The sequence below is a fragment of the Takifugu rubripes genome, chromosome 17, assembly GCF_901000725.2.
Source record: "Takifugu rubripes chromosome 17, fTakRub1.2, whole genome shotgun sequence".
In the NCBI taxonomy this organism is placed as follows: Eukaryota; Metazoa; Chordata; class Actinopteri; order Tetraodontiformes; family Tetraodontidae; genus Takifugu; species Takifugu rubripes.
Genome location: NC_042301.1, coordinates 14,387,166 through 14,409,195, shown reverse-complemented (window position 1 = coordinate 14,409,195; position 22,030 = coordinate 14,387,166). Strand labels below are relative to the sequence as shown.

General features: G+C 41.1%; 1 protein-coding gene across 2 annotated transcripts; it reads left to right on the top strand.

Annotated features, from left to right (window-relative positions):
* The first annotated feature begins 387 nt into the window (after positions 1-387).
* On the top strand, positions 388-22,001 carry tet2 (tet methylcytosine dioxygenase 2). 2 transcript variants are annotated; one of them, XM_011612889.2, is made up of 10 exons: positions 388-1,215; positions 12,823-15,656; positions 15,739-15,829; positions 15,927-16,020; positions 16,114-16,322; positions 16,471-16,621; positions 16,733-16,822; positions 17,278-17,415; positions 17,532-17,883; positions 17,991-22,001. In XM_011612889.2, exons 2-10 carry the CDS (start codon positions 12,866-12,868, stop codon positions 19,343-19,345), a joined length of 5,271 nt encoding a protein of 1,756 aa, XP_011611191.1. In that variant the 5' UTR covers positions 388-1,215; positions 12,823-12,865; the 3' UTR covers positions 19,346-22,001. The 2 variants fall into 2 exon arrangements, with proteins under 2 accessions (XP_011611191.1, XP_029706449.1); XM_029850589.1 differs by lacking the exon at positions 388-1,215 and adding an exon at positions 7,087-7,884.
* Positions 22,002-22,030: the final 29 nt, after the last annotated feature.

The following is a 22,030-nucleotide window of genomic DNA, read 5'->3' as shown; positions in this document are numbered from 1 at the left end:
CAGCTAAAAGCAGATTATTCTAAGATGAGGTCCACTGGTTTAAAAAAAAGTTAAGACAAAATCAAACTTTATAGTGCTGCTATTGGTTTTAAAATAAAATTGCATGTTATGCAAAGATTTTGTTCTGAAACCCACAGCATTGAAGATGCACTTTACAAACCTTGCAAATAAAAAATCAACCAAAAAAACCCAGAGTTTAATGTGAAGTAGGTGCTGGTTTATACTCTCTGGGAATAAGTCTAAATATCTCTTGCTTTTCTATTTTAAATCACTCTGAACCCATTTTTTTTCTCTCACACACTCAAGCCCACGTGGCCACTGTCAAGAGGAGGTGTGTCTTGGCAGATCTGCAAGGCAAAGTGTGCTGCTGGCCTGCATGCAGGCCGTTGAGCTGTCTTCCACCGCACGCTAAAAGTGAGCCAGCGACCCTTTCAGCCCGGGCGTCCCAAAAAAGATACTGCCGTTGGACAGCATTGCATTGCGCAACTGGCTGGACTTCGACTGGCTGGCTCTGATAGAAGCTTTTAGAGATGTTGTCATGTTACACCAAAGAGGGACGTTAAAGAGAAAAAGAAAGAAAAAAAAAGGAAGTCATTGGTAGATGGATCTAAAAGGGAGGGAAAAACCCCCTGAAACACTCAGCTTCCTGTTTGAAAAAAGGAAGGGGGTGGAGGCATTTTTTCTACCACAGGCAGAGGCAGAAGCGAAATGAGTGCAATATTCTACACAAAGTGCACTGGGGGAGGAGTCCTGTCCTGCTCTGAATCCACTCCAGTGCTTCAGGGCAGCCATCATATACTGTTCACTATTGTGTGCGGCTGAAGGAAGAAGAAAAAAAAAGAGGAGGGAGCAGTGGAGGGAAAGAAAACCTGCCTTTGTGCAGGCAACGGGAAAGAGAGCTTGTGTTTATCTGTGTCTGCCAGAGAAAGCAAGATTTTTTTTCCCCCCACACTAACTCCTGGGAGCATCTTCTCTTGTTCTACGCGACCGTAGCTGCATATGAGTGAGCTTCTCGGGCCGGCAAACAGCGACACCCCGGCTTCTCCTGATGATGAGAGCTGACGTCAGACTGGTTTCCATGAATATTGATGTGGAGGATAGTCTGTTTCATAGAAGAACAGAAAGAGGCAAGATGGCTGCCCTTTAGGATTTGTTAAAGAGGATATCCAGACGGTTTGTTGGAATTTCTAAGTGGAGGAATATTAAAAAAACAAGGTGAGATTCTGCTTAGTATGTTCACACAATGTTTATTCTTCTTCTTCCCTTTAGCAGCTTATACTTGCTTTATTATGTATCAGGTGGGGAATAGCAAATGTTCCCCACCGTAAAAGCAAGAGCCAACATAATAAGGAGGGGATATTAGATAAAGCTATTCCAACATGGCTGACGATTTTCTTTCTTTTTTGCCGGCTGTAACTGAAGGGGACATCCTGTGGTTTCTTGTATGCTCTGTGTTCACTTATCTCGCTTGCTTTTAAACGCATCATGGAAGATGGAGAATTTAGACTGCTTGCTGAGGACTTTTTTCTTCTTTCAGCAGAATTTAAATGCCAGCATGAAGCTGAATTTCCTTCCACAACAGTTCAACCTTGCTTTTATATTTGGCACTGATTAGAAAAGATGTATTCCAGTACTATTTTCAATTGTATGCGTTTGCTTGAATTTTTAAAATTTATTTATAGTTATTTGATGTTACAGAACCACACTAGATGTTTTTAACCTTCCCATTTAGCCAGTTTTAGCCTTATTTGCTTATTCATTTGCATACCCTGGACTCTGTGTGTATTATTTGTCTTGAGAGACCGTGTGTTGAAGAGTAAAAGTCCGTCTTGGATGTTTCCAGCCGTAAGAGCTGTGCGGCTGCACAGCAGTGTAGCTGGAATAGCTTCTGGCTTTGTGTATCTCTTAATCAGCTTTCCTTGCTTTCACCACTGAATGACAATCAGACACAAAGGCAAATCCCAAGGAGAGGCAACACGGGAGGGAACTGTAGTGACAGTATATACGGACGAACTCAGAAAGCTCTGACGAAAAATGAAATTCAATCCCACTGCACCATTAACTGGGTGAACAAGAATTCTTTAGCAGGTTTTACCTCTTTGGATCGCATGAGGCCAAACACATGACTGCTGCTTGAAAACAGTGATAGCTTTCTCAGACAACTGGAGTTTTCCCTTCTTTTGCAGGGTTACTCTATTTTTAATGAAATGGTGCGAGTGACAGCAATCAAAGGTCTGGTTTTAAAAACAGCCTTTGAAAAATGATTTATTTAGCACTTAAACAAAAAAAAGTACATATCTGCACATGGGTGCACAATTACAGAAGTAAACCAAAAGACTGCTCACATCAGGGCTGCAAGATGTATTTTATAGTACCTATACTTACATGTACCTATGTCATACGCGTGGATGGTCCTAATGTATCAAATGTAAGTGGAAAAGCAATGTGTGTTGGTAGCTATGGGTATTTTAAAAAGAAGTGAAAATTAGGTTTCAAAGAGGACCTTGCTTGAAACAGCCTAAAACCACCAATAGCAAAGTTGCACACACCCAAACCAGAATGTTTATTTCAAACTGTGGACTGCATGAAGCCAGTGAAGGATTATGAGTCATGACATCTTCACAGAAGTCAAAGAATTAAGGTGTATTGCACATTTTCTACTGTGAAGCGGCACTATATCTTTATACATTTAAGATATGATGCCATGGATCTTCATTTGGGCAATGTTCTATTATTGACTATCCTTAATCCAATAAATAAAAACACAACCAAAAGCCTAGGCAATTAAGGAACTGCTAATTGGTTGTTATGTGTTTTTAATAGCCAAATTGCTTCGCTTCGATTAGCATCTGAATGGCCCATTAAAGTATAACAGATCCTCCTCAGTTTGTGTATTGGGGTTGTGTATTCTCCTGAATACGGTCACGCTGTCACCACATGGCCTCAGGTAAACAGCAACTTAAAGGTAAGCCTGCAAGGTGGAAAATAATAGCACACCTTTAAAGGGTCTGTATACATGAGTGCCATCAGCCCCTTAAAGCACAGACCCCCAGGTTAAAAACTGCAGCTAAGAGGAGAAGTGCTTTGACAGTTTTCAAACTGGCATGACTTCACTTTGAAAGCACATTGCTTTTAATCGCACGTTTCCCTTCCAATTCATGAATTGACCGTTTGTCTTAGAATGCTTGCAGTGTATTCCGGTTGCTGTCACAAATATCTTATCTGAACAATAAAGACCTGTTTATGATGGAGAAACACAGCTATAAACTATCAGATGAGTCCCAAACCAATCGTGGAGGTACGCAGCACTGACGCAATGGCACGGCTGTGTTTTGATGCGGCAGGCATGGTCAGTGTCTACGCGTTGTCAACATGAGCTCTCCAACCCGAGTGGTTGCCGTAGTATTCCCAGAGTATGTTGTGACTGCGTGACATCGGGTGCTCCGTGCGTTTGCATGTGTGTATACATAGGTGGGTGGAGTGGATGCTCATTCCAAAGATCAAACTGGGTCACACTGGTTGTATTTTTTTTAGCCTGTCTCGCAAACTTTAGCTTTTTAAAACAGGAATAGCTCTACAAAGCTCATGTGACATAACCTTTCTTAGTTTATTTGGTGCAGCATTTTGATAGATATAATATAGAAGATAGATATAATATACAAGGTTATAATAGAGCCACAGTGCATTCACGTGCCGGAACTACAAATACATAGCTGTGCCAAATTGTAAAATATTCATAAACACAATCCTGCTGGTGGTGACTAAATGAGTCTCTGCGTAAAAGGCACTACAGGGCCGAGTGGGGGAAGGGCCACACAGATCAATCACATGCACATAGCTTCTTATCCATCCACACCTCCAGATAAAGCTGCGTGGTTGGGTTGCTCCTTGGTCATGGCCCTAAGTCCTTTATGTCAGTCCCAGGCCAGAGACAATATTACCTTTGGAAAGAAAGTCTAGTTGCCATAGCATTCCACAACAATGCTGTCCACTTACAATACCCAACCTCTTATCCAAGCCCTAACCTCTGACCCCGTTCAGCCCCGCCCACGCATCATATTTCCAACTAGGACACAGCACAAATGATTCAAAAAAGCAGTCCCAATGCCAGGTTAGACATTTTAGATTAAACCTGCTGGCTGCTTGGCTGGCCATGGCTTGTCTGCTTTCCTGAGAGAAAATGGCATGGTACTGTGTATTGATTTCTTGCACTATTGATTTTTCTCTTGTCTCTTGTTGGGGGTTGTTTTTTCACTGGGAGCTCAAGAGAAGCCGTCGAACATCCAGGGCTTCTCTGATGGAATCTGGGTATTAGTGAGCATTTGTGTAATTTGTCAAAAAGTGTTACACCACTGTGTAAAAGGGATGATCATTTTACGATCTGACTTATAAAAACTTTATCAGTATTTGCAGACCAAATATGACTTGTAGACTCATATTTCCCTCCTACGAGTTGTGTGGGCTGTTTTATGCCGTGAGGTGTAATTACGGGGCGATAAGATTCCGGAGTGGCACACCGCCGGAGGGACCGTCACTGGCCCTGTGAGTACATATTGATGTCAGGGTTTACCTCGGGGGTGAGTCTGCGAGGGCAGCAACTCAAAAGCTTTCTCCACGTGACCACTCGCACATGGGCGCTCTGTTTACAAACACTATCCTGGCATTTGGCGGAGAGCGAGGCAAGTGAGATGTTACGTAACCGCTTAAAAGCGAATAGCATCTTTTCCCACCTCTGACGGAGCTAAGTGTCTTCCGCTTTGACACGAAACGCTGTTTTTCAACATTTTGATAGTAAGTTCCCTAATTTCTGAGAATACAAGCTAATTAGAGCAACCGGAAATGTGCTCGGAAAGCGACGGGAGTAGCGGGCCATCTGCAACTATCTCATGCTCAGGTGATGGTAAATCTTTTTATTAGATCCCTTTACATTGATGTCTTAGAGCTAAGTCACAACACTAATAGTAACATGGCTACGCCAATAAGAGGGAAAATGTCTAGAACAATTAGGGCCTAGTGGTTTTCATTAAACCCCATAAAACATAACTTCCTGTAACCTGAAATGACTTCATTTGAGTTTAAGATAAGGCAGAGAGGTTGCCAAACTGGCAAAAGGCACCTCCAGCGACATTACAAAACAGAAGTAACAGCTAGCAGAGCAGCAAGCAGCACAATGAATAGATAATCAAAACATTTTATACCAATCCTTAAGTCTCATTGTAAGGGAAAATGATGCTCCAAAATAATGTAAGGTCATCTTCCTGTGTAAGTAATTTAGAACAATATCTTGAGAAGAGACTTCCATGGTGGCTACCGAGGGATCTACAATGCTGTGTCGTGACAGCAAAACCTTGAAGGGGTATTTGGTGCTCTAAACAACAGCTTCTGATGGCTGTCTGCTCTCTTCTAAAATGGCTGTCAGATATGGATGATCGTGCTAAGATCGGTCATTGAAAAGGTTAGACCCCAATGGTCCCCCGTTGTCTCCACAAGGAACACAAAGACAGACAGCTGGTGCTAAATGTCATCTAGAAGCGTAACTCCACCAAAGGCTTTGGGTGACATTAGTAACTACTTCTTAAGGCTTCAAGTGGCTCAAGCTCAATATTAGGTTTCGTAAGTGGAATGCAGAAATGCAGCAGCTGGTGTCTAGCCTAAATGGAGTGCTCAGTGACAATAACATGCTGTAGCATTTCCGATACAGTTTCTGGGCGGGCTAAAAAGATGCCCCAAAAGGGTTCCTCTCTACGACCATGCCAACTCACTGAACAGTCCTTGAATTCTTAATGACTATTATAAATAAATTGTGTAAGCTGTAAAGTGTAGCAGTACTAGTATAAGTTCTGAGTACGGCTACAGAATATTAGGTTTCATCTCATGTGAACAGAGGATGAAACACAACGGGACAATGAAATCTGTATTTGCTCAAGGTATATTTTTATGGCTCAGCATTCCATGAAACCAGAATCTGTCTCCACGAGAGCTCTAATTATAATCCTCACGCAGACTTGTTGTGTGCCGTGCTTTAAATTCTGTCGGCTAATGTTTCCCTTTGCTCTGCTTACTGTTTTTCTCTTCATGTTGGAGTCGAAACATTCATTGATTTGCAAACAAAGGAAACATTTGGAAGAAAGGTTCACCTTTTAAATTATTATTATTGGAATGACACTGCAGTCAGACTTGCAATTTTTACAGGTGCCGTTAGACATGAATTGAAATGCCGGCTTCCAAAGACACGGTAGTATTGATTTAGTGGCCAATGGGTGATCAATGGGTTAAGCACATGTGCACACCACAGCAAAGCACACGAGGCTGCAGTCAGCCGTGCTGGTGTAATGTTTAGACCAGATGGGCTGCGGAGCGCTCATAAGATGGTTGCCATGGCCACCAGTCGCTCTGAAAGAAATTAACTTTGCTCGGCACACAATTCATCAAGTTAGATGTATTGATGATGGGCAGACAAAGGGGCAGGAAGGGAAAACAGACATGGAAGAAAGGATTGTTGAGGAGGGATGTTATGGGGTTTCTTTTTAGCTAGGTGAGGTCGTTTAAAGATCTTAAAAACATTTACTCCATAGTCACCCTGTCGGATCGACCAACGTTGCTTTCTTAGCGAGGCATCTTTAGCTTACAAAGAGATAAAAGGAATCTGGCCCAGCGGGTTTATGGAACTACTGCTCAACTGCCATCTTTATTCTTGAAATTGTGTTTTGTTTGATTTTTAAATGAGGTTGTAGTCTACATTTTACCATTTTACATTGTCTGAAGTGCGTACCTACAGAAGACACATTTCCCTAGTTTTGTGGTGAGGTAAAAAAAACTTTAAAAAAAACTTGGTCCAGTTTGTTTTTAAAAAAAAAATCATTTAAGAAATTCTACAACCAGTGAATGGACGATTCATTACATGTTATCCATAACACTGAGCAACAGGCTGAGCCAGAGCTGATAGAAAAGAAGACGAACCCAAGCAGGCAGAGTTTACGAGAAAACTCTTGAGTTCATCCGTGTTTGCTTTCATTTAAAAATACCTGTTGAACAAGTTGTATCAGAAATTTCTTTCTGTTGACATTTCAAACTTCTGTAACGTCTACTGACAATACTTTTTGCCCCTTCATTGTCTCCAAGGCGAAACTTACCTTTATCAATTTGGATTAGTTTTATTTTAATATTCAATTAATTCCTAATTACTGCATAATATTAAATTATGGATGCTTGGTAAGGTAGAAATTTAATGTCTGACCTTTGGAAAGTAAATAATAATAATACAATGACAATAATATGAATAATAATAACAATATTAGTCTAATTGAGACAAAACTGTGGAGGAACGGTCTGGTCTAGGAGTCTCCACTAGTCGACCACATCTGTGTTGCATAAAGAACAATGTGAATTGCACAGTCTCCATTTTCAGAGGGGGTGGAAGCTCTCTTTAGGGAGGAAACTCTCCACAGAATTATGTCTTCTGTGTTCATGCTTAATTGAATAGATTTGGGGTTTAATTCTCATGTAAAACACCATTCTAGGAAACAGAGAAAATGGTAGATATAGCCAGTAATAAAACATTCAGCTTTGCAGCTAGTTGCTCTACCTGCAGAGACACAGTTTTTAAGTCATCCTGGAAGTGGAAAGCAAAGAAGTAGGAAGAAAATGGTGCCGTGATGCAACCCTCATTGCATCACTATCTAATTATAAGGCTTCACTGAGCATCAACAGGAAGCTGCACTCCTCTAACTGACAGAAAAACTAGACCTCGGTTTGTGTGAAAGCACCTCAGACACTCAATTCATTTTTGGTCAAGAGAAACAACCCAGATCTCAGGCTTCTGCATTCCACTCTACATCTACAGGAATTTGTTTGTTCTCTTCAGGGCATAGGCTCTTCATATCGGTACGTGGAGAAAATCAACACAAGAGGCTGTTGGTTTTTATTTATTTTCTTATTTTGTTGGATATGAGGTAAAGATTTGATAGTGAAGACCACTGACATCCTAAAGAAGCCTTTAAACCAGCAGGAGAAGCTGCTGGTGTGAAGCGTTTCATCTACCATCAAATTCCCAAACATTATTAGGACATTTTTCCCAAGGAGAAGAAAAAAGTGTGTTTGATAAATGTGGGCACACATTCATGTACTGTAGCTCTGGCTACAGCTGGCTGTGTTCAGGCAGCAGTTTGTAAATCAAAACTGCCGTTCAGAGACTACCGTCTTGGTCACAGGCGCCGACCAACTAACAGACTAACGAGGTTCAGCAATTAAAGCATTTTGGTGACTGGTACAAGACAGGAGACCATGCTGACTTGGTTCATTGGCTCCTAACAAGGCCGATGGAACGTCATTAGGTTGGTGTGCACTGGTGTAGAACAACGAGTTTCAAGCATTCTGAAAAAGTTAAACTTTGGCCTGCAGACACAGAAACCATTTGCCTCTTGGCAGAATTGGGTACTTTATTACTCGAGAGTACCCATTGAAATGTGTGACTTCTAGGATTTCCCATCCAACTCTCAGCCTCTCCCAACAAATCCAACAGAGCAAATCCATGAGTGTGTTTGGCAAACTTATGCCAGGAAGGATCATAACGTATCACTGCTTTGAATCCGGTAAGTGTTTCTATCAGGGGTGAGTTGATGATCAGAATTTGGATCCATACTGCAGTTTAAGACCAAAACATGCCCGAATAAAAGGCAGAATGATGATACCATTTGAAAAAAAAATGAAGTGACTCATGGTTAACAATATTTCTGAAGAGCGTTTGTGACACCATAGCTTTTACACAGCTGGAATGCAGCCACGTGAAAATGTCGGGGGTCACGAGGGGTTTGCGGAGCAGCGAGTTCAGCTACATATTTACAAGAGCAGTTTTAAACTCTGTCCAAAGCGAGTCAACTGACCTAATTACACTGGTCTGTGTTGCTAAGGATATGGTTTCTGCTGCATACGCAGTGAACCAACACCAGTTTGTCAACATAAACAGCTATTTTCATATTTCCACTACATGAGAAGACGCAGACGATACTACAAAATAAGGAAAGATTAGACTGTTAACACATATCGCAAGTTGGTTCTGCTTACAATGACTGCTTTTAGAAATGAAGCCGTCATTTCGCAAGTTTAGAACTGGAGGTATTGTACAATATGGTCAATGTGGCAGTTAAATGACTAAGTTGCTAAGAATAGCAGCTGGTCAGCTGCATGATGGTTTGAGGTTCTGGCAATGTTAATATTAAAATTATTCTCTTTTAAATACAGATCGTATCTTTACTGAGTACTGGATGCATGCTCTGTGTTACCGTGTTATCTTTCAAAGAGGAAACGCGAATGAGCCCGTTTGTGCCCAGAAAAGGAAGAGCGCACTTGAGTTTGGGGCTTATTCTTCGGACTATTGTGCACTACAGCGGTGTGGTTTGGTAATTGTGCAATTGATTTATGGTGCAGCCCCACTTCGCTCTGCTTTCTCTCTCTCCAACAGCCACTGCTCTTTAGCATGGCTGCCTCCATGCGAACGTGCAGGGATGCAGCAGAGTTTCCCAGCAGCTGTCGTTAGTGGTGAATGTCACATACGGCTGTCAAGTCACGCCAAATAAACTCCAAAAACTATGGTAGCTCTCATATTTCATTGGCTCTCACTGGAAACAAAAACTGAATTGAGTACACTGAGGTTTCTTACACTGATGTTGGGAAAATAAACAGTAAAGAAAATATCTAGAAACCTAAATAAGTTGTGACACAATGTTTAACTCTATTACTGAGTAACTGAAATACCAACACGCACAGGGTGTGTATTCTATGTCTGGCCAGTGAAGCTGTACCAAAAACAACTGATAAAAGTGTCAATTGTTACGTTATTTACTCCTTTTAACCCAGATGTGTACTGACTGCAGCATGTCCATTGTTTTAAAACACTCATTACAGTGTCCAAGAGTCCACCCTTGCCCCCCCATGCCCCAAAGCACTAAAGCAACTAATGTTTTATTAATACCAGCAACACATTGCCGAAGAGACAACTTTGGGAAATAGTTGTCTCGTTTAGCAGTCTGAGTCACAGTATCGGAGGTTTCATGATAAGACAACTCAGAAGGGAAGTTGATCATAGCAGACAGAGGGAGTGAGGAACCCAAATGTGTAATTACAGGGCAGGAGCCTGGAGGTGAGGCCACAGGAGAGGGAGGGAAACCCAAACTACAGACACAAAGAAAAGAGCTCGACAGGAATTCTGTTCAAAGAAGAGCGTGTTCGTCTCTGATTGATACTTGCAACTTAGACAGATAACTAGAACATATGAGGCATTTTTGGAAGGTCCAACACTGGACTCCAAACTATGCGTCTGTTTCAGTTTAGCGCTCTGTATAAGGAGGAAAAAAGGTTTACCACTGAAATGCACGCCATGAATAATTATATTTAAATGGTATCTCCGCATGTTTTATAGTCGCCTGAAAAACTAGACTCTGGCATTGCATAATTGTGTGTTTGTGTGCTTGTGTGTGCGTGCACACTCAGCTGGGATCTCTGGCTTTGTTCTGGGTGTGCAAAGATTTTTTTTTTTTTTCGGTCAGTGGGTGTATCCAACTGTGACAAGCTGTTTGGCTCCGCTCAGTCCTTTGTAAAGCCTGGAGTGTCCCACAGGAACGGAGCTGCGATGAAAGCAGCTTAGCCCCTGCATTCACCTCTTGAGTTACTGATTTACAGACTGCACAAAGGGCCAGACAAAACAAAGGAATAGTCACATGGGGTCAGAAAGTGGTATCCGCCTGATTACCTCATTGTTACCATTTTAGGGATCAGCTGTTTTATATTAGGTTTTTAAAAACTGGAGCACTGGTTCACTAGTTTTTTGCTGACAAGTATTAAGTGCAAACACGTGGCTTAATTATCTCCCTGTTTATTTTGACACTTGCTGTGTTCTTTGTATAGGTTGTATGACATTTCCTGAATATCCTTGCTGGGTTTTAATTAGTACAATGATGACTTAATTAATTAATGAGTATTCTAAAACTATTGAAGGCAAATATAGCACACTTCCTTCTTATCCAAGATTAGTAGTTCATAAGCACCAGTGTGTTTTTCAGTTATCTAACTGCATGTTTTTCTTCCAAAAAACTATGATTTTTCACAATTTCGGCAGGAGAAATTTGAAAGGCTTGCTACACATGTAAATGTTACGTATGAATTCAAAATGCACAACCTATTTTCTATTCATCAACTGGGAGTGTGTGAATTTCAAAATTCCCACGTGGGTTTCTCATGCTCGTTTTTCAGAATAAATTATTCCAGTTTTAATAACTGTCATAATTACAAAATGGCTGGGCGTCAATCCTTATTACGCCACAGGTGGTGTTGAAATCCCTCTCTGGCTCTTTGCATCTATCTCTGCCTGACAGCAGCGAAACAGAGATTAATCCTTCAACTTGTTGCTCAAGCGGCTCATGTGCCTCCGTGTGTGGCAGGCCTGAATCCTGCAGAATTTGTTTCAAATTCAAATTTACGACCTGACTTGCATTTTTGTCACACAAAAAGCCATCTCCCCATGGAAAAGGAGGGAAACTTTTAAGGATTTCTAAATAGCTTGCACAAAATAAAAGAATCAAAGAAAAAAAATTGGGTTTGGTAACTTAGACTCAGAGTAGCAAATACACAAGCAATATATCTTTTCTACGTGTTGCTTTATCCACCTGCTAAAAGACAGCTGGTTATCTTGCAACAACAGCAGCAGCTCCCAGATGCCATTGTAACAGCTTGGCTCGTTAGTGGGAGATTTAGCACTCTAACTTTGCTTGAGTGCTGGGCTGCTAATGTCCTGGAGGGGTGATTGACAGAGGAAGAGTTGCTTGTATCTCCAAGCCCATTTACCCTGATATAGCACTTCCTTGCGCCGTATTTGTAAAAAGTCCAACCATGCTACGACCGATACTTTAACAACTTACTCAACAAATACTGCGAATACTTAAACATACCATTGTGCTCTGGTCAAAACATCACATTTAAGGAAACAGCACTTATACAGGAATTCTGTGCAGCCGTAAACAGTTCCAGATGTGACACTCAAGCCCTGTGATAGAGATTGGCCATTCCAATTAATATATTCCATATATATTCCATGTTTCAATTACAGTATCTGGCTATTCTCTTCTCCCCATGTGCAGAAACCTCTTTCATTTTATATAGTGAGCTTATAAGAAGTTGGAAATAACATGTAAACAGCAAAAAGATGGATATTGCAACTATTGATCTGTTTTGAATGAGTATATTAGAAATTTCAAAGTGTTTTTCTATTTGCGGTTCAACCCTTTCAGGTGTCTGATAAATCGCCTATCTACAGAAGATATATCAATACGAGGCACCTTTTTCTGCTCGCCAGCTGTCACTCATTAAGCATCTGCTGGAGAGTGGCTTGTAATTATGATGGATTATACTGCAACTCTTTGTTCCTGCATATGGCAATTGTTTTGCAAATGCCTGGGATGTGACATGCATTTGAATTTTAGGAAGAGATGTTCTATGCTGGTATTGCTGGAATATGTTTGCTTTGGTGGCAAAGATAAATAATTGGGAGGAAAAACAGCTGCAAGTTTCCAATATGGACACAAAATGTGCTAAGGTTTGAATTTTGGGTTGAAATCCTTGGATCAATCTTTAAGAAAGTAGTATGAGTGATACTGGAGTATAAAAATGGAAACCCATGGTTGTAATTCATTACTGCTATGCTACAAATTGAAGTGAACAGACAGTCATTCCTCCCTTGCAAACAATCTATGGTGTAGTAGATATAAATGTATTACAATATGAAATTTGAACTTATATACCATCTAACCGATATTCATCTCTTCTTTACAGGACTGACGGAGGGCAGCCCGTGGATGGACTCTGAGCAGGCCAGATGGAAAGAAAACAGGCCAGACATGAGACGGAAGAAAGCTTAATATTAGCACAATTTGGCTCATCACACATCTCTCACAAATTTCAGAATGGGGGTCCATCTACAGAAGGAGAATCTCTGCAAATCTCTGGGGAAGGAAACTGGAACCATTATAAGCCTGGTACAGGTGCTAATTCCATGAAAAGGCAAAGGGAGAACAGCAATGGCCCTGCCTCGGTAGAAGGCCTGTTTGATCAAGCATCCTACATGATTAAGGGGGAACTGATTAATGGAGAGCTGAAGCATGCACTCGATGACCAGGCAATACGTGTCCACCAACACAAGAAAATTAAAATAAATTCTGAAAATGATAACGTGAGTTCCAATTTGGCAGACGCATTTCCAGATTTTAAGGCCACAGAATTCAAGTGCAATACCCAACAGACAGACCTTCTCTTAGACAAAAGGAACTGTCATCTACCTAATGGTGATATTTTCAGGCCACCAAGGAGTAAACAGGTATCAACTCCAAACAATGCTGGCTCACCCTCTTCAACCTCAGAAAATACTCCTGGAGACCTTCTAGAAAAAACGTTGTCTCAGTACTATCCTGATCAAGTGTCAATTGCACAACAGGCATCTAGTCCACAGCTAGTTGTTGTCAATGGCTCAATTGCAAATAAATTTCCTAGTGAAAATGCTAAATCCCATTCCTCAACCTCAGGATCGCCTGGTTCAGCCCAGATCCCCAACTCACAAAAACTGCAGCTGAGGGCATCGGGCAACAATGAAGGAGGAAACAACTACGACTCGGCCAACTATATAATGAATGGATACTCCAAAGAGTTTCAGGCTGATCGCCAGCATCAAGAACAACAGTTTCAACAGCAGCTATCATCTTACTCTGAACAGAAAATGTCCACAGGACAACTGCCTGGCATGTTTCCATCTAGAAATGTTGGCAATGGTTCACCACAACACCAAAATGGTCCACAACATTATCCAGATGATACAAATCCTCAATTAATATATCCAGAAATGAACCAGGAGTTTCTGGAAGGAAATGCTAAACTGCAACCACCAGTGACAGGTGGGTACAAGTCCTATGACAGCTCTAAACTACAAAAGATGGGCCAAAAAGAAGAACCGAGTAATGGACAGCATCACAGCATGGGCAGGGGTCAGCAATATGGAATTCAAACTCAGACCTTGAAACAAAATTCTAGGATTCCAGAGGACAGAGCAGGATACATCCAGCCAAGTCCTACTGATTTAGAAAATGGAATGGAGAGTAATGCTCAGCAAAGAGTTAACCTATCACCTTCGACTCCGCACCAGAGAGGGTGGCCCGATTTGAACTCTTCACGTTCACATCAACAACCAGCAAGTGACCAGTTATCCCAGGTACAAGAACAAGACAGGTGGAGAGAATTCCCCTCTAAGCTCCAGTCGGACCAACAGATAGTTAACCCCCAGGTTCACAATCAAATTTCGGAGCCAAAACCTACACAAAGATTCCAGACACAGAGAAGTTTTACAGATAGCAACCAGCAGTCTAACAGCTTCCAACAACAACAGCAAGACTGTATCCCAACACAAAGGCACTGTGCTCCAACCCAGCGCAATACTGCCCCTGAGTGGCAGCACACAGATTCTAAAGCTCTAGAGCAGCATACTGTCCCTCCAAATGAGCATACAATGCAGTCAGAGCACTTATGTGACGACCCTGACCTGCGGGACATTTTGTCAGCCGGGTTTTCAGCAACACCACAACAACAGCACTGTCATCTTCAGCGTCCTTTGTCCCACCCACCACAATTTGATGACCAGCAACTCAAATCTCCTGATTACAGACCTCGCAGTCAGCCCCAGCCAGGTCATCATCAGGTTCAGCCTAACCAGCTTCTTCAAAATAGTTCTGGTCAATCTAACAATCCTCTGTTCAGTTACAATACCTCACCAGAAATTCAACAACAACAAAGGCTCTATTCACCCATACCCAACTCAGGCACTAATAACCTCAAGCAATTTCAACCACAGCGGCCTAACAACCAATGCCACCAGCCTGACCATGCAGATATCTCCCAGACCTCTACACAGTCACAACCTCACTTGCCACAGAACATGCAAAATCAACAACTATCAACACAGATATTTCCTAAAGCTGAACAGAAGTTATCATGCACTCAGTTCCAAAGAGGACCCCAACTACCTCTGAGACCTACAGGGCCTCATGGAAGCTTTCAGAGGCACACAGCCCTGCGTACACACCTGTTACAAAAGCAGGAGCGTCAAGGTCCTCCACATCACCTTCAGAGCATTAATGACCCCAGACATAACTTTGGGACCATGAGAATGGAAAACAAACCGAGATTTGACCTACCTGGTGCATCACAGCAGCGACAGAACCTACAGATGCAAGAATCCGCAATGGGTGGAATCCAAATCAAGCAGGAGAACCAACAATTCTTGTGTGAACAAAACAAGAGACAGGGAAGCATCTTGGCATCGATGGAACAAAACCTGAGGCAGTACCAACTTTCACCTGTTTTTGAAAAGAAATCTCTAGTTATCAATTCCTCAAACAAAGTGAAAGTAGAATCATCTGGACCTGTCACAGTTCTATCAACCAACACTGAGCTAGGTGGGATGGAAGTATCCCTTAAAAAGGCCCCTAATTTAACCCCTAAGAAAGAACATCTCTTACAAAGCTTTCTAGACTCTCCTATCAAGCTATTGGACACCCCCATAAAGAATCTATTGGATACTCCGCTGAAAACACAATATGACATTGCATCCTGCCACTGTGTTGGTGAGTATTAAGACATGAGGTCATAAAATACATCAGTTCATCTCTTTGTAACCATTAATCAATGCCTGTTTCTGATATTCAGAACAAATCAGTGAAAAGGATGAAGGTCCATACTACACTCACTTGGGGTCAGCCCCCAGTGTTCCGGGTATACGGGAGTTGATGGAAAAAAGGTTAGATACATATTTAACTTCATGAGAAGTTAAAATGTGCATAAAATATGAGCTTTTAACTACTTGCTGCTATTTTACTTTCTATTTTGCTTTCAAGGTCTGGTATAACTGGTTCTGCCATTAGGATTGAGAAAGTAGTATACACTGGCAAGGAAGGAAAAAGTACACAGGGATGCCCAATAGCAAAATGGGTAAGAATATTTTCTTAAGATGTTAGAACATGACATCTTATTCCATCCTAAATGTCAACATACAGAAAAATTCCTGTATGTGTTTTGTGACAGGTGATTCGGCGTGGCAGCGAGGAGGAAAAAATACTGGTGCTCGTACGGGAACGTACAGGTCACACGTGTAACACAGCCTGCATCATTGTGGTAATCCTGGTGTGGGAGGGCATTCTGCCCAACCTGGCTGACCGTCTCTACCATGAACTAAGTGACACTCTACGAAAGCATGGAGCTCTCACCCAGCGACGCTGCGCCCACAATGAGGAGTGAGTGGAAACCCTCGATAGCCTTGACTGTTTTTGCCACAAAAAAAAAAAAGAATTCAAGTTTTGATTCTCATTGGAAGGACACCAGCATAATAATATATAATATATATTTACATGTTATTAATATATATAATATCTAATCTTTCAGGAGGACATGTGCATGCCAGGGGCTCAATCCTGAAGCCTGTGGAGCGTCATTCTCATTTGGCTGCTCCTGGAGTATGTACTACAATGGATGCAAGTTTGCCCGGAGCAAAAATCCACGAAAATTCAAACTACTAGGAGACGATATGAAAGAGGTATTACACTCTTTCATATATCTCTTTAAATATATCGTGTCATTCTAAATGTGTGGTGTGGTTTCTATATTACACATACTGACGTAAACATGAGCTCTATTTCTATTTTAGGAGGAGAGATTAGAGCAGAATTTTCAAAGTCTGGCAACCTTGTTAGGTCCACTGTATAAATCTTTGGCTCCTGAGGCATACGGGAACCAGGTAAGTTTAAGTGGAAAGTGCAAATATTTAAATTTGCACGTTCAGACCACAACATTGTGATAAGGTAATCACAAAAGTTCAAGTCAGCAAAGTGGAAATATGGTGTAAAAATAATTATTAAAACTTGTTTTGTGGGCTTCTGTAAATAACAGTTCACAGGTCAAACTTCAGCTTAGAGGCTTCAAACCTACATTATGTACAAAATACTTCCAGCAGAAAGATATGATTAAAAAATGAATTGGTCATGTTGCAGTTATATGGACTTTCCAGTGTGAGCATCAGATTCACAGTTTTTCACTGGCTACAACTGAAAAACTTGCAAATGATGGTCTGTCTGTCAGAGCTAGGTCTTAATATCAGATTGTAGCCTGACCCATATAATGTCTAGATTCTTAAATAGAACAATTTCTTATGATCTGAAATAATAATTTCAGTCCTGTTACTCTTGGGCACAGGTGGAACATGAACAAAGAGGACTAGATTGTCGACTTGGACACAAAGAGGGTCGTCCCTTCTCTGGGGTAACTGCTTGTATGGACTTCTGTGCCCACGCTCACAGAGACCTTCACAACATGCAAGGCGGCAGCACTGTGGTAAGCAGAAATTCGCAAGGGGGCACTTTCCTCTGCAAACACTAAATGCAAAATACTGATAGCAGCCTTCAATTAAAAGACTGCGGATAATAGATTCTGGTCCATCATTGTTTCAGGTGTGTACATTAACAAAGGAGGATAACAGGGAGATTGGAAAGATACCAGATGATGAGCAGCTTCATGTACTGCCACTTTATAAGGCATCAAATACCGATGAATTTGGCAGTGAAGAGGGTCAACAGGAGAAGATCAAGTCAGGCGCCATCCAAGTCCTCAGTGCCTTCCGTCGCCAGGTGCGCATGCTAGCAGAACCAGCTAAGTCTTGCCGGCAGAAAAAGCTGGATGCTAAGAAGGCCGCTGCAAACAAGAATGCCATGCTAGACAGCGCTAATGAAAAAGAGAAAGCCCTGCTGGCCAAGACAAAAGCAGCCCTTTGTGAAAATCCAGGTCTGAATGCTTCTATGGCAGGTAGGCTATACTTTTCTCTCACTAGAATAAATATTGTTGGGGTTTTTTTGTATGGACATTCTTCCAAAATATGAAGCAATATTTGGTTTTTTTTTGCTGTACACTAGGTGCTGTCGGAGCCATTCTTCAGTCAGGTCATCAAATGCACCCATCTGGGACCCAGCAACAGCAGCTACAGCATGAAAACATCCGGTCTCCTTTTCCAGGCTCAATGAATGCAGCCGGTTACCCCAGGTTCCCTGATCACCAAATGTTATTTCCAAGCACTTCTAAGCCAGGTAGCATGTATTCCCCTCAGTCACAAACACCATCTAGCCCTTTCACCTCACCGCTACGTGTACCAAATTCTTATATGAATGGATCGAATCGTCCATATGCTGGCTACCAGTGTAATGGTGGAATGCCGCTTGACAATTTCCACCCATACTACGCTCCGAATCCAAAACAACTGGACATGTATCGACAACAGCGTCCTGCGCTTAATTCAGAACAACAGTATGGTATACATCAACGTTATGGGGTAAATTATCCACCAGTGTATGGTGAGGCAGGTTTACAGGTAAATGGTTATAACCCCTGTGGCATTAGGCCTCTTACACCTGTGAGACCTTTTTCTCCTTATGGTGCTAATGGAGCCTCAGATCCTCGGTTGGTGGACCCTCTCTCAAGAACACCGTCAACGCATGAAGGTCTCGACTACACAGCTGCTGCCAGCAAAGGCAATCAGTTTGGAGGTTACCCAAATTCCTATTTATCTCGGAGTCCTCAAGTTTTACCCCCAGGCCAAGATCCTTTCCATATGCAAATCAAGACAGAGATAGGTATTCCTCATCCAAATTCCCATCCACTTTCTTCTCAGATTGGTGGTGGATGTCTGAACTCTGACACAAAATCAGGATTGGATCTGCCTAATGGGAGACTTGTGGCCTCTGGTATTAAGCAGGAGCCTGGAATGCCACAGACCCCAACAACTCCCCAAAAGCCAGAGCTGTGGTCAGACAATGAGCACAACTTCTTGGATCCTGAAATTGGCGGTGTGGCTGTAGCACCAAGTCATGGTTCAGTTCTCATCGAGTGTGCAAAACGCGAGCTTCACGCCACAACGCCAATCAAAAACCCAGACCGTAACCATCCAACGCGCATCTCATTGGTCTTCTACCAGCACAAAAATTTGAATGAGGCCAAGCATGGCCTGGCGATGTGGGAGGCTAAAATGGCAGAGAAGGCTCGGGAGAAGGAGGAAGATGCTGAGAGAAATGGCGGTGAGGGGACACCAAGCAAGGGCAAGAAGGGGGTTAAGCGTGAGCACCCAGAGTCATCCGAATCAACCGCGGAACCTCCGTACAAGCGTTTCATTAAAGCACTCGCAGAAGGTTCTGCTTCATGCACAACAAACACTTGGGTCAATACAGCTCCATATGCCTTCACCAAGGTCACAGGGCCTTACAGTCATTTTGTGTAGGACATTTCTACTGGACAACTGAGGGTGCTTTAACCATGTCAAAGAAAATGACAACACTGGCCTCATCGATACACTCCTACCTGTCTGTAAGGTTATCAAACAAGCTTAGGAATCCGATGAGCTGTACAGTAACTCACCATTCAGATCAGGTCTTGAAACTATCAAGCTTTAACTCGTAGCCCAACTGAGGATGCATTTTTGTGGCAAATTCTGCAACACACACCTTGTCAAAATATCTGGTGCTTTCAGTCTGATAAACAAGGATACATTTGTATTTAATCAGTTTCATTTTGGGTGGCTTTATCTTTCCTACAGAATTTTGGAGATGTCATTTTGGCATACGTCACGGTGCTAATGTTTGTACTTCTATTTAAAATGCCTTCACACTATAACCAGAACACTTAGGTCAGCATAAGACACTGAAATATTCACCCAAATGGCAAATCATCGGCACGGAATGGGTTTATGGGCTGTGTCTTTGAACACTTTTTAACTTTTTCTAAGTTAAAAATGTTAATAAATTTAAATTATAAATGCGATCATACAGTATTCCTAAACCTAGCCTTCCGAATCAGTAGCTGCCACTAAAACGTGAATTTATAACCATCGGTTCTATCAGCAATTAACTGCTTTGTTTATGCAAAAATGAACTTTCTTGTGTTGGTGCTCGTTCATTTGTATCATTGAAACTGTCAATCGAGCCATTCAAATGGTGCATTTTAACATTTTAAAGCAAAAAGAAAATCTCCAATTATGTCTTTTCTTTTGTTTTTCTTGAGATTTACCTTTCTGTCAGCAACTGTTAATGGTGGATACCTTAGGTTCATTGAACAAACCTGGACTGTGAATATTACATGTGTTATTATGTCTGTGGTGCTTAGTAAATGTGCTTTTTATACACTGAGGAATATGAAACAGGGTAAGCTCAGCATCAGTTTCAGAGGGCAGCTGGCTTGCTTTGGGGTTTTTAATTATTACAATCTGTAACTGTATGATAAGGTGAAATTTGTATAGTAAGTTAAGATCCCTTTTTTAATGACTGTTATAGATTTTGCGTTGTTAAAAAAAATGCTTAAAGCCTATTTCAATGTATTTCTTTGGGTTTCAACTGATTTCCTGTGTTGAGGTGCTATTGAACCTACTAGAAAAATGTGAGATAAACAGTGATGAGGCTTTTAAAGTAATGTACAGCACATACCTGTCATATACCTCAAAACCTAGTTTGGCAATAGAATCAACATATTTTCTTTCTTCCTTGTATATTACAACAACGTTCATAACTGTTAAACTCCGGGCCACCAAAAGGCAGACGAGTTCATTTCTTACTTTCTTACCGCTTTGTTAGAAAGTATTACTTGAACTTAAATCTTTGATGTTACCGTGAAAATCAGGGATATCGTCAATGTTGATTTCATGTACATCTCCGTGGCCTGTATTCATCCTGTCTTTTTCCTATTTCGGGTACTCGTCATTGCATCCTGAATCCAATTTCAGACTTAAAACAGACTAAAAGAAGATGCTTTCCTTCATTTTTTAACTTTATTTAGCTGATAGTGGCTACCTTTTAAGAGTAATTTAAACATATATGCACTGACTTGATTAAAGGGAAAGTGTGACATTGACTCATTTGCTATTGCTAAGGCAAGAACGGGGCAGTGATTAACATAGTTGCACATCTTTGTGCCAGTGTATAGTTACATTTATTTATAACCACTTGTATAATTATTTCCTTTTTCCTGTCTGATTTAATTAATGTGATATAATGAAATTACCGCCATGTTACCCAATCTTCAGCATATTCTTCAACCTATTTTCTCAAAGCACTTCAATTCTTTTTTTTCAGGAAAAAAACAATTCGTAACAAAGAATTACAAAATGTTTATTTAAACAGATTGTAAATGTGTTTTAAAAAATAAATTATGTCACTTTGTACATAACAAGAACGTGTATTGAAGAATTACAACTCATTAATGTTAATGTAGATGCTGGTTATTCTGTAAAATTGACCCATAGCCCTGCAATATGCACCACCCCTAAAAAAAAATACCCCCTTTTCTTAGATTGTCCACAAATTTGTAAGCAAGCACCCACTGTCACAAAAATGTTTGCAGGTCTATCCTGTTTAGATAGTAGAAATGATTTTTACCTGTTCTTATTTTATAAATTAAGGCTACATGAAAATAAAAAATAAAAAATTTCATTGTACAGGACCCAGCTACAGTAGCAAGGCGTGGTTAAAAAGCAAAGGTGTCAAAGGTATAGCGGGTTTAAAGCATAGCCATACTTGAAGAAGCTTCAGAGTGTCTCCGAGTGAGTCAACATTACTTGAATGACTTTCTGGTGTTGGCTAGTACACAACATGTGCTCAGTTTAAAGGTTAAGCTAGCAGCTGATACACACCTGGTCTTTTTGCATTTAGACACTAAAAGGAATCAAAAATGTGCAACTTTTTGCCTGTCATTTTATTTTCTCGGCTTTATTTGTTCTGCTTAAGTTTGGAATGCTTAAAAAATTAATTAAGGACGGTTATTAATACTGTAAGTATTGTAATGTACTGAATGCAGTTTATTTGAAAGCTGTTTATTATATCATTCCTGATCTTGCTGAGATGTGGGTGTTTTTTTTTTTAAATAAAATTTATATTTATTTAAAGGAATTTTAAGGCTTCCGAGTTAATATTGACAT